At 39.3% G+C, this 14,033-nt stretch overlaps 4 protein-coding genes across 6 annotated transcripts; 2 read left to right on the top strand and 2 right to left on the bottom strand.

Moving 5' to 3' along the window:
• Positions 1 to 333: 333 nt before the first annotated feature.
• Positions 334 to 4,019, top strand: LOC6567956 (maternal effect protein oskar). Its single transcript, XM_001994309.3, has 5 exons — positions 334 to 830; positions 1,586 to 1,979; positions 2,352 to 2,782; positions 2,870 to 3,251; positions 3,647 to 4,019. The coding sequence occupies exons 1-5, from the start codon at positions 350 to 352 to the stop codon at positions 3,759 to 3,761; spliced, it is 1,803 nt and encodes a 600-aa protein (XP_001994345.1). The 5' UTR covers positions 334 to 349; the 3' UTR covers positions 3,762 to 4,019.
• Positions 4,020 to 4,809: 790 nt separating this feature from the next.
• Positions 4,810 to 6,673, bottom strand: LOC6567957 (centriolin). Its single transcript, XM_001994310.3, has 3 exons — positions 6,124 to 6,673; positions 5,789 to 6,065; positions 4,810 to 5,728 (listed from the first exon to the last, which is right to left on the bottom strand). The coding sequence occupies exons 1-3, from the start codon at positions 6,523 to 6,525 to the stop codon at positions 5,469 to 5,471; spliced, it is 939 nt and encodes a 312-aa protein (XP_001994346.2). The 5' UTR covers positions 6,526 to 6,673; the 3' UTR covers positions 4,810 to 5,468.
• Positions 6,674 to 7,143: 470 nt separating this feature from the next.
• LOC6567958 (succinate--CoA ligase [ADP-forming] subunit beta, mitochondrial) lies at positions 7,144 to 11,636 on the top strand. 3 transcript variants are annotated; one of them, XM_032740343.2, is made up of 9 exons: positions 7,160 to 7,320; positions 7,925 to 8,028; positions 8,779 to 8,931; positions 8,998 to 9,160; positions 9,227 to 9,494; positions 9,627 to 9,629; positions 9,832 to 10,256; positions 10,327 to 10,496; positions 11,285 to 11,636. In XM_032740343.2, exons 1-9 carry the CDS (start codon positions 7,252 to 7,254, stop codon positions 11,346 to 11,348), a joined length of 1,419 nt encoding a protein of 472 aa, XP_032596234.1. In that variant the 5' UTR covers positions 7,160 to 7,251; the 3' UTR covers positions 11,349 to 11,636. The 3 variants fall into 3 exon arrangements, with proteins under 3 accessions (XP_001994347.1, XP_032596234.1, XP_032596235.1); XM_032740344.2 differs by lacking the exon at positions 9,627 to 9,629; XM_001994311.3 differs by lacking the exons at positions 9,627 to 9,629; positions 11,285 to 11,636 and having other exon boundaries at positions 7,144 to 7,320; positions 10,327 to 10,944.
• LOC6567959 (beta-catenin-like protein 1) lies at positions 11,592 to 13,703 on the bottom strand. Its single transcript, XM_001994312.3, has 4 exons — positions 13,628 to 13,703; positions 12,102 to 13,559; positions 11,814 to 12,009; positions 11,592 to 11,751 (listed from the first exon to the last, which is right to left on the bottom strand). The coding sequence occupies exons 1-4, from the start codon at positions 13,655 to 13,657 to the stop codon at positions 11,666 to 11,668; spliced, it is 1,770 nt and encodes a 589-aa protein (XP_001994348.1). The 5' UTR covers positions 13,658 to 13,703; the 3' UTR covers positions 11,592 to 11,665.
• Positions 13,704 to 14,033: the final 330 nt, after the last annotated feature.

The following is a 14,033-nucleotide window of genomic DNA, read 5'->3' as shown; positions in this document are numbered from 1 at the left end:
TTCTTGTCATAGTCTGCAAAGTAACTACTGTTTAGCAAATAACCATCTGCTAATAAATATATTTTTTGTCATTTCAAATATTGAGGCACCCTACTACTCTCGATGAAGATAAACAGTTAAAGCACGCATGCTGATGGACTGCAATTAACAGCTCCCACACTTGCCAAATTGCAGTGATCAATACGAATACCAATGCAAATGCACGCACAGCGAGAAACTCTCCAAAATTGACGCACATAGAAAGATGAATGGGAAAGGATAGAGACAGAGCGTGATAGAGAGAGAGAGAGAGAGGACGTGAGGCAATGCACATGGGACAGACAAATGTGCACTCATTTTCGACAAAACGATGGCGACATTCAGAAGTGAATTTAACAGCGTGCCGAACACTTACAATCACCGCCTGACGGCATTGAGAAAAAAGCTGACCACGTGTTTTCAGCAGTGGCGCCAGCAGCTTAAATTACACCAACACCAACAGCAACAGCAGAAACAACGTGGCTTTAAGCAATTCTACAACGAAAAATCAACGTATTTGCGAAAATTTCAAAAGATTTTCACAGCACGCCAGAATTTAGCGGCAGCTCAGCCCCAGCGAGTGCTCAGCAGACACATCAGCCAGGTGGAGAAGGAGGAGCAGAAGCAGGAGCAGCAGTTGCAAGTTGTGACCACGCTTTCGTCGACTTTAATATCGAAATATAGCTCCAGCATGACCATCATGGAAAACACCTATCTGGGGGTGCGTGACGAGTACCCCGACATTGATAATGAAATACGCGCCATATTGCTGGCCAATGCCCAGAATGGTATCACGATATCGAGCATCAAAAGTAAGTACAAAACACGTGAAAGTCTTCATTCTTTGTAATGGAAAACAAAACTTTTATATAAATTGAAAAAAAAAATGGTTCCAGTTGAAGCATGAGAATGAATTACGTAGAATTATGAAATCAGATATTTTATTTAAAATTTCTAAAAATCACTTGAAGAAAGCAATAATTCAGCTGCTGTGATTGAGTGTGATTGACACTAAAAGCTAAAGGAATAAAAATTTTAACACGTGTTTATAATCATGCATGGAATCACAGTATAATACTAACTCGTGGGTAATTTTAAGATAAAACCAATATCCTTTTTTTTCTCTGGTTTTATCTTTAGTCTTTATGATAAATCTACAAATTGTATAGTAAATTTTTGTCACTTACCATAAATATTTGCACTTTTAACTGGTGCCTGAATTGGTACATTTATCGCAGCTTTTAGTACAAGTTAAAAATAGTATTCAATATTTTTGTCTAGATTATTAAATATAAAAAGAGAGAATTTGTTGGAGAATTTTTACTAGCTGTTAAATCTATTGTTTTACATAATTTATAGTAAATTCTAAATATCAACAATTTACTATCAATTTTCACTCTTATTATGATTGACTTAAATTGCTACAAATTTGAAGTTGTTGGCTGCAATTATTACCAGTTTCCGTATATAAGTATCACAGCTCATTTTTGCAAGAGAGCTATTTAAATCATAAGAAAGAAATGCATTTACATAATACCAACTTTTGCTGCATGTGCAACTCTTGCAGAGGAATATCGACAATTTACGGGCACGGCATTCCCGCTGCACGACAACATCACCGATTTTCTGCTGACCATACCGCAAGTGACGGCCGAGTGCTGTGCGAGTGGCAAGCGTCTGTTCAACATCAAGCCCACGGATGGGACGCGGCATCTGCACGAGATGATACTGCAGCAGCGACAGTGCGACAGTGGCAACAATGCTGTTGCATCTGCGCAGGAGCCGCAGCCACCGCGTCTGTGGCGCTCCCAATACAAGCGGCGAGTGCCACAAAACTGCAACCTCAACTACAACCTGAACATGAGTGAGAAGCCGCCAGTTGTCAAGATGACTCAAATGCAGCACTTGGCCAACGCTGCATTGGCGCCCAGCTGTGTCTATCAGGACAACTGGAAGCATCTGTAAGTGCAACACCAGCCACACGATCTAATATCCGCTCCAGTCGGTAATCTCCCTCGGAAATGAGTCTCTTATCTTGAATTTCCATTTCAACGATTAATTTTCAGTCAAAATTAACATTTACAAAAATTGTAATTGAATTTAAAAAATCAGATCTAGAGCAGATATAGATATATAGATCGCTGCAGTATAGCAATGATATAACAGTTGCTGAAGGGAAGAGATTCGTCTTATCGAGTAATCACTGTAAAATGAATAGTAAGGCTACTGTCAAACTTAATGCAATCATGCTGGTTATTTAGTAATGGAATTGCATTTGTTTGGCATTTGGCATTCCTTTGATTAAAGTCAAATCGATTACTGTATTTTTACAGCAACAATCAATATCAGCTACCGCAGCTGGCAGCTCTGAGCAACCACAACAACAACACTAACAACAACAACAACAGCATCAGAAACAACATCTATTCCAACGCCTTGAATCCTGCACAGCTACGGGCAGCAACACTGTCACAGCAACAACTGCAACCACATCAGCAGCAGCAACAACAGCAACTTCATCATCATCCACAGCAACAACAACAGCTACAACAACAACAAGAGCAACACCAGCTGGAGGATTACACACACAAGCGACGTCATGAATTTACGCCCACGCCAACAACGTTGTCATGTCCATCGCAACATGACTCCATGTTCACCATCAACTCGGACAATGATGCATATCTGTTGGATTTCCCATTGCTGGGCGATGACTTCTTGTTGTATTTGGCGCGGATGGAGCTCAAGTGCCGTCTCAAGAAGTGTAAGTGAGAACGAGACGCGAGTCGATCGGAGAATTGAGCATAATTTGTATGTCATCCCACTCTTCCCCACAACCCTAACCCAATAGATGAAAAGGTGCTGCAGTCTGGTTTGTGCATCTCGGGGCAGACAATAAGCGCGGCACGGCAACGGCTGCGCCACGTCGAGCTGGCGGAGATGACACAAATCATTGTTAACATCGGTTCGGTGGATATAATGCGAGGCAGGCCGCTGGTGCAGATCGAGCACGATTTCCGTCAGCTAATCAAGGAGATGCACAATCGCAGATTTGTCCCAGTGCTGACCACGCTGGCACCGCTGGCCAACTATCGCCACGACAAGCACACATGCGACAAGGTGTCGCGCTTCAACAAGTTCATACGCAGCGAGGGGCGACACCTCAAAGTCATTGATATACACTCGTGCCTGGTCAACGAGAATGGCATCGTGCGATTCGATTGTTTCCAGAAGTAAGTACATATGTATATATATATATTACCTTTTGAAATGCGATATGTCTATCTATCTATCTATCTATCTATCTCTCTATCTATCTATTTATCTATCTATATCTCGCACAATTTTAGAGTTAGAGTCGCAAAGTTCAAAGGGTATATATGATTATTCAATAATCCTAATCCACAAGAAGCTTTCTTGCCTTCTTTCTTTGACATATTTTATATATTCTTGCATGAGTGAAGACAATTTTGATGAAACTCTATTTTATATCTGGCAGAGTTGTTAAGTTTTTAGTGAATAGTCAAAATGCAGCCGTAAAATAGCAAAGCAAAATTTAAACATGTTTCAGTTTCAATCAATACATTTTTGGCTTATTTATTGAATAATTTTGCATTGATTTTTGCAGCGCGCCACGTAGTGTGACGGGTTCGTCGGAGCCACATGTATTCTGGAACAAAATCGGACGGCAGCGTGTGCTGCAGATGATCGAGGAGAATGTGGAGTATTTTTATCAGAGCTGAGCTGTGCCAGAGACGAGCAAAACAATAAGAGGGGTGGATGGGAAGGGGAGGGGAGCACTGGTCTGGCACCAAGCACCAAATGAGCTTGTACAAGTTAACAATTCTATTTATTTTTTGAAAATGACGGCACGCTGCTTTTAAACCGAAATGAAATTTGGAATGTTCTAGTTTTTAATGTGTTTTATGTGTGCGTCTCGTTCTGTGTTAGTCTCTAGTTAGTTATTATATGTGATAAATATATGTTATATGTTAAATGTTCTTTTTTTGTGTTCTATGTGTTCTTTGTGTCAAAAATCGAATTATCATTTGAAATCTTTAATTTGTTGCATTTGGAATTTTCGTGTATTTCGTTTTTGCTGCTATCCCAAAAACATTTAGCGAAAATTCAATATACAACGAATTGGATTTCAATAAACAATTGTTTGCTATCAATTTAAAATCCCCAATCATTTTTCATTGGGATTTTCGCACAGAGCCCAATGGAAAATGCTTGAACATTGCAATGTTATTAATTGTATATCTTTTTCTCTGTGTTCCTCTGGCCAACTTAGCCCATGTTGATGTATTAGAATCTGTTCTACTCTGTGCTGCAGGATATCTACATACGTCGGAGCCATGTGGCTAGTTGCATCCATGAAAATGCATTTGTTTCACTTAATGCTTGGCTTGCACAGAATCAATACCGCGGTTGATTTCCTTTAAATTGTGCTTAAGCTTTATTTAAGTGAAACATTTGCACAATTTTCGTGTGTTTTCGTCTTAGCGTTTCAATATCAATATCGAAATGTACACTGCATATTCAGCATGCCAATCAATAAGTGCGTGCTTTCTTACAGTGTACGTTGTTAGTATGAGAATTTCGAATTCGTTTCCATTTGTACAAAGAAACATACTCATTTGCGTAATTATCATAATTATAAACAAATTTATTTCTTGTATCTATGTTAATGTCGTCTTGTATGCTGATGTCACCTTTTTTTTTGTATGTCCAACCATAACAAGCAATGTAAAATAAAAAAAAATGTAAAAAAATAAAAACAATGGGAAAAACTATTAAAAGACGCTTTAATATTATGTATCGAATGCGAATTGTGTTAAGATTGTTGTTGAAAATCAAAAGATGTTTAAAAATTAATTGAAACATTTCATTATTATTATAATGCATGGCATATAATTAGAAGATTCTGTCGCCTTTGGCCAAGACTTATACAAATTCTATGATTTAATAAGTTATATAAATAACTCTAACAAACTTCGGATTCCTTTGAATATTCTTTTGCATCGCTATAAATTCCTTGGAATTTTATCTTTTTTTAATGAGCAACTGCTTTGTGTCTGCTGAGAAGCAACTCAAGATCAGCTTTGTCATATTATTTCATTTTACATGTGTAATTATGACATATTCAATTATTATATATGTATTATAAGTTTAAATCTCTGCTGTTGCTTGTTCCTTGGAATTAATACTGGTAAATACTTCTATTACGAAAGTGTTTTCATTGTAAACAAAATAATCAATTGGGAAAATTAAATGCGTCACAATTCGAGACTTTGAACCAGTCAAAATATTTCTTTAAATATTAATATTAAGTGAATAACTTGGAAATAACAACGAAAATAATTCAGTACTCCAATTGGTCAATATGTAAAAGATTTCAGACACTAAGATTTTCGATTAGGGTCTTGGGGACAATCCATTTGACTCGATTAATACTGCTGATCATAGTCATGGTCCTTTCCCAATATCGCTGACCTTGAGAATGTGTAGAACAACGAATCGATCTGGTGTTTTTTGTACATGTGAAACTGCAGTTGGCGATCGCTGGTGGAACGCCAGCCACAATGCTCGCACAGGGCCGGATCAATGGTCTCCTTGTGCACCTCCATCAAATGTTGACGAAACTCGGCATATGAAGGGATGTTAATGGGAGAATCATTGCTGCCGCAACGCAAGCACAGCCAGGGGCCTACAACAAATACATTTGGATTGTCAATTGTCAATTGCCAATTTAAAATTGTCAATTTACCTGCAGTATTCTCTGCGCCAAGCGCGCTGAGTATATGTATTGCCTTGCATCCAAGGCGCCTTTCTTGCTGTTGGGATGTGCCACTCTGACTTGAAAGAACACTATCGCATGACGAACTTAATTTGAGGTTTTTTTGCAGCTGTTTCTCGTATTTTACAATCGTCTTATCGCGTTTCTCGTTTCCATTCAAAAGCATTTCGTTGGACGCATTCAAGGCGTTGACATTCTCAATGCGTTTGTCTAGCTTCAATTTAAGTTGGAATCGTTCCTCGTCCAGCTTGAAGATTGTTCAACTCAATAATAATGCTTAAGAAATTAATTCAATTAATTTTTACCTCTGAGTATTGTTCCTTCAACATTGCCAGCTCTTTGGAGTCTCCCTTAAGCAAGGCATTTTCTGCAAGTAGATTCTCCTGTTTCTGCAAAACATTTTCCAATTGTTTTTTCTGTTGTGCCTCCAACTCGGCAAGCTCGACTTTGATTGCTTTGAGCAAATTTGTCAGACTATCTATTTCCATGAGCAGTTTTTCGTTATCTGCACGCAGCTTGCGTTCAGAGTCCGAAACAGTTTGCAGCAGATGTGCTTGATCATTTTTTGCTGTGCGCTCCCTTTTTAGTTGTAATTTCAACTCATCCAGCTCTGCCTTGTTCTTATTTTGAAACCAATTAAAACAAAATTGATTGTAAGAATCCTCTTGTTGAGGCTGCATCCACCGAGTGTATTGATCATAATTCATTAGTATTATTTCCTTAAGGTATTTATGCCTTTCAAGCGATCAATTATTATGTATGAATTTTGGTTTGCTATTCTGTGGGTTATTTCATGATCAGCTGGAAATTACAATACACAGTTCCGTTATTTGGCATTAGCAGAAATTAGCAAATCGTCGAAATAATTTGCATCCGTTGCATCAAGATAAGATTATACGTAAAGTTGTAATATTTAAAGATATGATTTTTATTTTGTGTATTGTTATTGAAACTGAAAATGTATAAGATTTTAAACGGCAGAATCCAATATTGCGGCTGAAATTCAAAAAGTGCTATCGGTTATTATTTATGTTGAGTTTTTATGCGATCAATTGAACAATCGCGTATTTGATCGATATGCGTTCATATCAGGCGCTATTACAATAGCAAAGGTTTAGGTAATAGAAAAGCATGTAAAGATCTTTAGATACAAAACATTACAATCTACTAATTACTAAGCGTACAGCATATTTAATTAAGAAAAAAACGTATTTTAACGCATTTGCCTAAGTTTAAATGTTGAAATATCGATTTCAGTTATCGACTAAGCTGAATAAACAGCTGTTCAATGTGTGACCGTATTTTAATACTAAACCCTACAGCGATAACAACTATTAGATTTATATTTCAGAAGGCGAGCGAAGTGAGTCGCACTTTGTGTAGAAATAATTGCCAACAAATTTAGCTTAGTATTTGACGTATTTTAGACAAAAATGGCTTCCTTTTTGGCACGTGCAGGCGGCTGCCTCATCGAAACTGTGAAACCCGCGACTGTTGCAAAGGTGAGTCTCGTGCAACGTTGACAAATGTGCAATTTTTCACCGTACTTTTACATAATTGCAATAGAGCAACTAAATCCAACAACAACATGACAAGGTTAAAACTATGCTATGCTCGCGCTCTCTCTCACTCTCTTTGCGGTGAGCGTCAAAAAGCTCAAAGCAGCCACCTGACTTGCGGTCTTTTCGATCAATTTGTTGTTTGCATATATGTGTGTGTGTGTGTGTGTGACGCAACATTCCTATGTGTAGATTAAGTTAAGACCTTGACCACCTAGTAACTGCAAATATGCTTTTTGTTATCAGTGCGCAGCAATGTCAACTGTTGCTGCTGCCGTTGCCGAGCCCACTAATTAAAATTTTGAATCTATGCGAATTGGATTTGATTAGCATTATGATATGCCGTTATACGTCGTGACGATCTTAACTGATATCTTCGCCTGCGAATCTATATTTACCGTATTTGTTTGTGCCAGACATATTTGCTTATCTGATGCGTCATTGCTTGAATTCGTTTTGTGTTTTATCGTATTTTCTTTTCCAATCGGATTCCCGTGACTTTTCGCTAATTGGAAATTTTTGTAATGTTTGTGCCTTCTGCTTGCAGATCCTGAATTACTCGCCAATTGGACTGCAGCAAATAAGAAATCTTAATGTGCAGGAACACGTCTCATACACCCTGCTCAACGAAAGCAACATCCCAACGCCTCGGTAAGTAAATATGTATCTTTATCTATTGTATACATAACAAGTGCCAGTCCAAAGTTCAACAAAAGAGGCGACTACGCATCTCTGTGCACTTTGGCCACTATTTAATAAAAGCAAATAATGCAAGTATTGCTAAACAGAGTGACAGCCCATGAGATGACGATAAGCAGCACTGATAAGATTCAGTATAGACAATATGATTAAATGAAGCGGTTGATAATCCTTTAATCATTTTCAGTTTTTATTATACAACAAAACTTGTTGATAGTCGAATAATATTATTAAAGTGACTACTGCGTATTCAAATTAATACTTTGTATTCTTTAATTTTGTTATTAAAAAAACGAATTTTTAACAAAACGAAAGGCAGTAAAAAAAAATATTTACATATAAATAAGAAAACCACATTTAAAATTTCAGGAAAATATGATTTAACTTAAAAGCAAAATATAAAATCTCAAATTTTAGACTCTCTACGTTTGAACACCCATAAAAGAAACGAAATAATGAAAGTCATTTAATTTCAGTAATAAACAATTCCCAGTCTAGTAATCTTGAGGTAATACAAAAGTGTTTCTAATGACAACACTTATTGTATTCTAAAAAAGAGGTTTTTATTTGTTGATAACAGCTGTTGTCGCCACTTTGACGTAATTTTCAATAATTATGGTTTGTTTCTGGCTAGCTGAGTCATTCAAGTCGAGCTATCTACAAATATTACCCAAATACTGATGATTCAACTTGTATTTACAGATTTGCCGTTGCCAAGAATGGCAAGGAGGCTCATGATATTGCCCAAAACCTGAAAACAGATAATCTGGTGCTGAAGGCGCAAGTTCTTGCTGGCGGTCGCGGCAAGGGAACATTCAAGAACGGCCTGAAGGGCGGTGTGCGCGTCGTTTTCGAGTAAATCATATTCACTTTTATATATATTTCGTAAAATACTAATATTGACATTTATAACGCTCGCAGTGCCGACAGCGCTGAGCAATATTCATCCAAGATGATTGATCAGCTGCTGGTGACCAAGCAAACTGGCGCCGCTGGTCGCATCTGTAAGAAGGTGATGGTTGCCGAGCGCAAATTCCCACGTCGTGAGTTCTACTTTGCCGTCATGATGGAGCGCGCCTTCAACGTAAGTTTAAAATACTTGATTACTCAATGATTATACTCATTAATTAAATAATTCACCTACGCTTAGGGTCCGGTTTTGATTGCATCCAAGGAGGGCGGCGTTGACATTGAGGAAGTTGCCAAGGAAAATCCCGATGCCATTCTTTATGAGCCCATCGACATTGTCGAGGGTCTTACCAAGGAGCAGGCCTGCAGAATGATTGAAAAGGTCGGACTGGGTGGAGCCGGTGCTGATGAGCATATCGAAATGCTGATGAATCTGTACAAACTGTTTGTGAAGAAAGATGCGCTCTTGGTTGAAATCAATCCCTATGCCGAAGATGCCATGACCGGCTGTAAGTTGATTTCCTTTCTTTATTAATATCATGTGTGCTGTGTCCGCTAACAACTAACCCATTCCTCATCTATATTTAAACTCATTGAATTTGCATCTTGCGTGAAAACTCTAACGATGTTAACCCACAAAGGCTGTAAGTATTATTCGAAATGCTTGGTAGCTAGATTTTAAATGACAATCAATAGACAGAAACCTTCTTTAGCATGTTTTGTAGCATTAAGGTATTAAATCAAAAGTAATAATTTAATCCTCAATATTTCGTGTAACTAAAAATTGTATTGTGTATTGCTTTCGATGTGAATATTATAACTAATGCATTCTATTGCCAATTGCAGTCTTTGCCCTTGATGCCAAATTGCGTTTCGATGACAATGCCGAGTTCCGGCAGAAGGAACTGTTTTGCATGCGCGACTGGACTCAGGAAGATCCCAAGGAGGTCGAGGCGGCCAAATACAATTTGAATTACATTGCCCTGGATGGTACCATTGGTTGCATGGTTAACGGTGCTGGTCTGGCCATGGCCACCATGGATATTATCAAGTTGTACGGCGGTGAGCCAGCCAATTTCCTTGACGTCGGCGGTGGCGCCACGGCAGAAGCCGTCAAAGCTGCATTCAAGATTATTACATCGGACAAGAAAGTCATGTGCTTGTTGGTCAACATTTTCGGTGGCATTATGCGCTGCGATGTCATTGCCGAGGGCATCATTGCTGCCGCAAAGGACTTGAACCTGAATTTGCCAATCGTTGTGCGTTTGCAGGTGAGTTTTCTACACTGTGGCTTCAGATTGCTTTCCAATGTGCTGATCCTTTGTATGTATTTGGCAACAGGGCACCAAGGTGAAGGAGGCTCGCGAGCTGATACGTTCATCGGGCTTGAAGATCTTGGCGCGCGATGATTTGGACAAGGCTGCTGATATGGCCGTGCATTTGGCACAGATTGTTTCGCTGGCGCGCGAAATGAACATGGATGTTAACTTTGAGATTCCCGATGCACAGAAGTAGATCGAAACCAATTAACGGCTAAGTCAACCATAAAGCCCACGTGCAACACTAGCGACACTCACACAAATAACTAGAAGAACACACACACACTCACACAACTACTCAACAAATTAGATACAATCCACATAAACTACTATTCATCGCTTAGTAGTTAGATATATATTCGCTTTCGATTGATCGAATTAAAGGAATGCAGCAATTCTGCAAAAAAAAAAGAGAAGAAAATATAATAATCTGATGACTTATAAGATGAGGTTCAACTCAAAACTCGTCATTGTTGTGTATTTTGAACAAACCACACGCCGTACTATTAAATAATTTCGAATAATCCCGCTGAAAGTTGTTTGCACCTGTAAAGCATTGTATATGTAAAAACCAAAATATATTGTTATTTGCACGAACTCTAATATAATAGGAAACTTACAGCTGAAAGTGAAAACTAAATGCCGATCGTGATTTTTGCTAAACTCATTTAATTTATTGAACAGCACACTGCTTAAAAAGTAGTTAGACGTGTATTATGCAATTAAAATTAGTTTGCTTTTAATTAAATTTCAATACTATTACAAAACACGCTTTATCGAATTTATTTAGTTTTATAATTTGTTTTTTCGTCAACCAATTTTATGCTCACTTGTTTGCTATGTCGAATTCAAAATACCACTGCTGATTCACTTAACAAATTGTCTTTATTTTGTATAATTTAAAATATTTTTTATTACGCGTATTTAATTTGTTTTTTTCTCCATAAGTTAGAACCAACAACTAATTCATATTTATGCAGGGGGAAGGATAAATGCGAAAAGAAACCGGAAAAGAAGAATGATGACAAATGTAAAAAGAAGTAAAAATATAAGAAACTAGAATAGAAACTTCATTTATCGTCCCTTTAAAATGAATAAAGCCAAATAATATCAGAGGATAACATAATTATATACAGTTTCCAAAGAAAAGCGAGAACCAAGGAACAAAAGCAAATAGAAATTGGACGAATAACTCCGATTGAAATTGTAGATCTAAAATTGTATTGAAAAAACAAAAACAAACAAATTTGAAGTTTCTAAATTCCACAATAATCAAAATTTACTAGATATAGGCAAATTAAATTGTTATTGTGAACGCCAAAGGACGTTTAATTGATATAGTTATTTATATTCAGCTGGAATCAAAATCGATCGACTAGGGAAAGTATATGCGTCTGCTCCTGCTCTCGCCAGTCGGTGTCGCCATCTCCCAAATTGCCAGCGTATTCTAAAAGTAAAGCATCCATTGAAATTAACTACATTTTGGATTGGACATTAGCAAAAGCATACCTCTCATTATGCTTCGAATTGTCTTCATTGAGGCACCGCGCAAGTTTAGAATTTGTAGTACGCGCTGTTTAATTGTATCCGATGTGGAGCTGACCTCCAGCAGGATATAGTCGATGCGTTGCAGCGTGAATAGACCGCCAGTTAAGCGTTTTATGTAATTATTCTCCGCCTCCTCGTCTTCATCTATGCTCGCATCCTGTTCAGAGAAAAATGTATTTTCTTAACAATTGCAGTTTTAAAAGCAGTCTGGGAAAGTTGTTCTCAGATATTTGCGCTTGATTTGCTTACCTTCGGCTGCTGGTCGATTTCCCTGTCAATGGTTTCCACTTTGGCCAAATATTTGAGATGCAGCTCCAGCAGACGATCAACCTTCTCGTGATCGTTCTCAGTGAACTTGGCCAGCATGCGCTGGCGTTGAGTGCCCTTGCAATTGCGCAGCATGGACGCAATCACGGAGCACACATGCTCCTCGTGCTCGTCGATGGAGAGCAGGCGCTGCTTGTTGCGCTTGGGCGTCTTCATGAATAGCGGAAAAATGGTGCGTAGGCCAAGGATCTCAACAAATTTGTTGCAATTCTCGCGTCCATCCTGGCCGGCCATGGCATGATCGAGCACCTTGAGTGAGCCGTTGCGCGACATTTTCTTCTCACGCAGCATCAGGTTCATCAGCTGCAGGCCCTCACCATTGAGGAAACGATCGCGATTCTCGCGTGCCATCAGCGCCGAGCACATGCAATTGAACATATTGGACATGTACTCCTGCTCCTCGTTGCTGGCCGGATCGTGCCGCTTGTATACAGCTAATTGTTGCAGCAAAACATCCACACCGTCCAACGTGCCCAGCAGCAGCCGATTCTCGTTTTCCGTCTGTATCAGTATCGACAATATTTCGCTGCAGTATAATTTGTTTGGGTCAAAGGGCGATTTGCCCTTGAGCCGCTTAAGTAACCAGGCGAGCAGACCCTGTGTGGCCGCTTCGCGCACAAATTCGCCATCAATCTCCGTCAAGTTCTCCACAATGGCCAGCGTATTGTGGACTCCGTCTGCCTCCTCCTTCACCTGCTCGTTGAGACGCTCCAGATTCTGTACGAGCAATGCACAGATTTGCTCCTTGCGCAATGCCTCAATTAACGCCTCAGCGCCCTCGTTACTTTCACCCAGAATGTCCACATCGGTGACTTCCTGCAGCAGATCAACGACGGCAACGGCAATGTCTGTGTTCTGATGTGCCAGCAGCTCGAGCAGACTGTGCAGGCCGTGCAGCTCCACGAGCAGCGGATAAAGATCCGGCACTGTGGCAACTGCTTTTAGCTCTTGAATCACCGTATGCAGATCCAACTCCGAGTCCATGAATTTCTCTGCATTATCGGAGAATTTGATTCGCATCTCCTGATTCTTCAGGTTGCGTTTCTCGAACACCAGTATTAGCTTCTTAAGACCCTGTTCGTCCAGCACATCGCCTTCGGCTTCCTCGCTCTCCACATACTTCAGTATATTGAGACGCTCCTCCTCAGTTAACTCCGGATCAAACTCGAATGCGCTTCCGCTGCCCGACCCTGTAGCCGACCCCGAACTGCCTACATGCGGTTTTTTGTAGTTGGCTGTTTCTTTGGCTTCTGCAATGCGGCGCATTCGCTTGGCCTTTTCATCGCCGCCGCCGCCCCGTTTTCCAATATCGCTGGTCGCCGGTTCCGGCAGCGCGAAATCGTCGTCCTCCTCATGTGGTCGCTTTGGTGTCTGCTCGGGCTGTTTTTATTCATGTGTATGATAGACTCGTTAGTGGGTTACGCTTGCTTCTATTGCACCATACTTGCCTTGAACGCCAACAGTTCGCCAATATCCATATTCAACCAGCAAATCCAATAAACATCAACGCTTGTTGTGCAAATTGCATCGATACTATTAAGTATCGATACCACTAGTATTTAAAAATACCACAGCTGAAGATGTATATCGATACAATGTCTATCGTTATGGTTGTTGATCGGGACTTATGTTTTAAAAGCAAAGTTGTGCTGATTATCGGATTATATTGTCAATAAAAATCGATACATATTTCAGTACTTGGTTTGAATAAGTACGTGTATAAATATAGACAAAATTTTCGCTATAAAAATAGGTGTCCATATATTTGAATATGCCGCTATATCTGCAATTATACATACATATATAAACATATATATCAGCTCAGTAACGCCCCAAACCCAATTTGTAACCCTT

This window comes from Drosophila grimshawi, unplaced genomic scaffold (genome assembly GCF_018153295.1).
Source record: "Drosophila grimshawi isolate 15287-2541.00 unplaced genomic scaffold, ASM1815329v1 contig_311, whole genome shotgun sequence".
Taxonomy (NCBI): domain Eukaryota; kingdom Metazoa; phylum Arthropoda; class Insecta; order Diptera; family Drosophilidae; genus Drosophila; species Drosophila grimshawi.
Note: the sequence above shows the minus strand (reverse complement) of the source record. Positions and strands in the feature narration are given on the sequence as shown.

Coding starts and splice junctions, on each gene's coding strand:
- LOC6567958 (XM_032740343.2), top strand. CDS start 7,252: ATGGCTTCCTTTTTGGCACGTGCAGGCGGCTGCCTCATCGAAACTGTG. Junction 8,029..8,778: donor AGCAACATCCCAACGCCTCG/GTAAGTAAATAT, acceptor TTGTATTTACAG/ATTTGCCGTTGCCAAGAATG. Junction 9,161..9,226: donor TGATGGAGCGCGCCTTCAAC/GTAAGTTTAAAA, acceptor ACCTACGCTTAG/GGTCCGGTTTTGATTGCATC.
- LOC6567957 (XM_001994310.3), bottom strand. CDS start 6,525: ATGAATTATGATCAATACACTCGGTGGATGCAGCCTCAACAAGAGGAT. Junction 6,066..6,123: donor TGAAGGAACAATACTCAGAG/GTAAAAATTAAT, acceptor ACAATCTTCAAG/CTGGACGAGGAACGATTCCA. Junction 5,729..5,788: donor TGGCGCAGAGAATACTGCAG/GTAAATTGACAA, acceptor TATTTGTTGTAG/GCCCCTGGCTGTGCTTGCGT.
- LOC6567956 (XM_001994309.3), top strand. CDS start 350: ATGGCGACATTCAGAAGTGAATTTAACAGCGTGCCGAACACTTACAAT. Junction 831..1,585: donor CACGATATCGAGCATCAAAA/GTAAGTACAAAA, acceptor CAACTCTTGCAG/AGGAATATCGACAATTTACG. Junction 1,980..2,351: donor CAGGACAACTGGAAGCATCT/GTAAGTGCAACA, acceptor GTATTTTTACAG/CAACAATCAATATCAGCTAC.
- LOC6567959 (XM_001994312.3), bottom strand. CDS start 13,657: ATGGATATTGGCGAACTGTTGGCGTTCAAG. Junction 13,560..13,627: donor GCGAACTGTTGGCGTTCAAG/GCAAGTATGGTG, acceptor GAATAAAAACAG/CCCGAGCAGACACCAAAGCG. Junction 12,010..12,101: donor AAATCGACCAGCAGCCGAAG/GTAAGCAAATCA, acceptor TTCTCTGAACAG/GATGCGAGCATAGATGAAGA.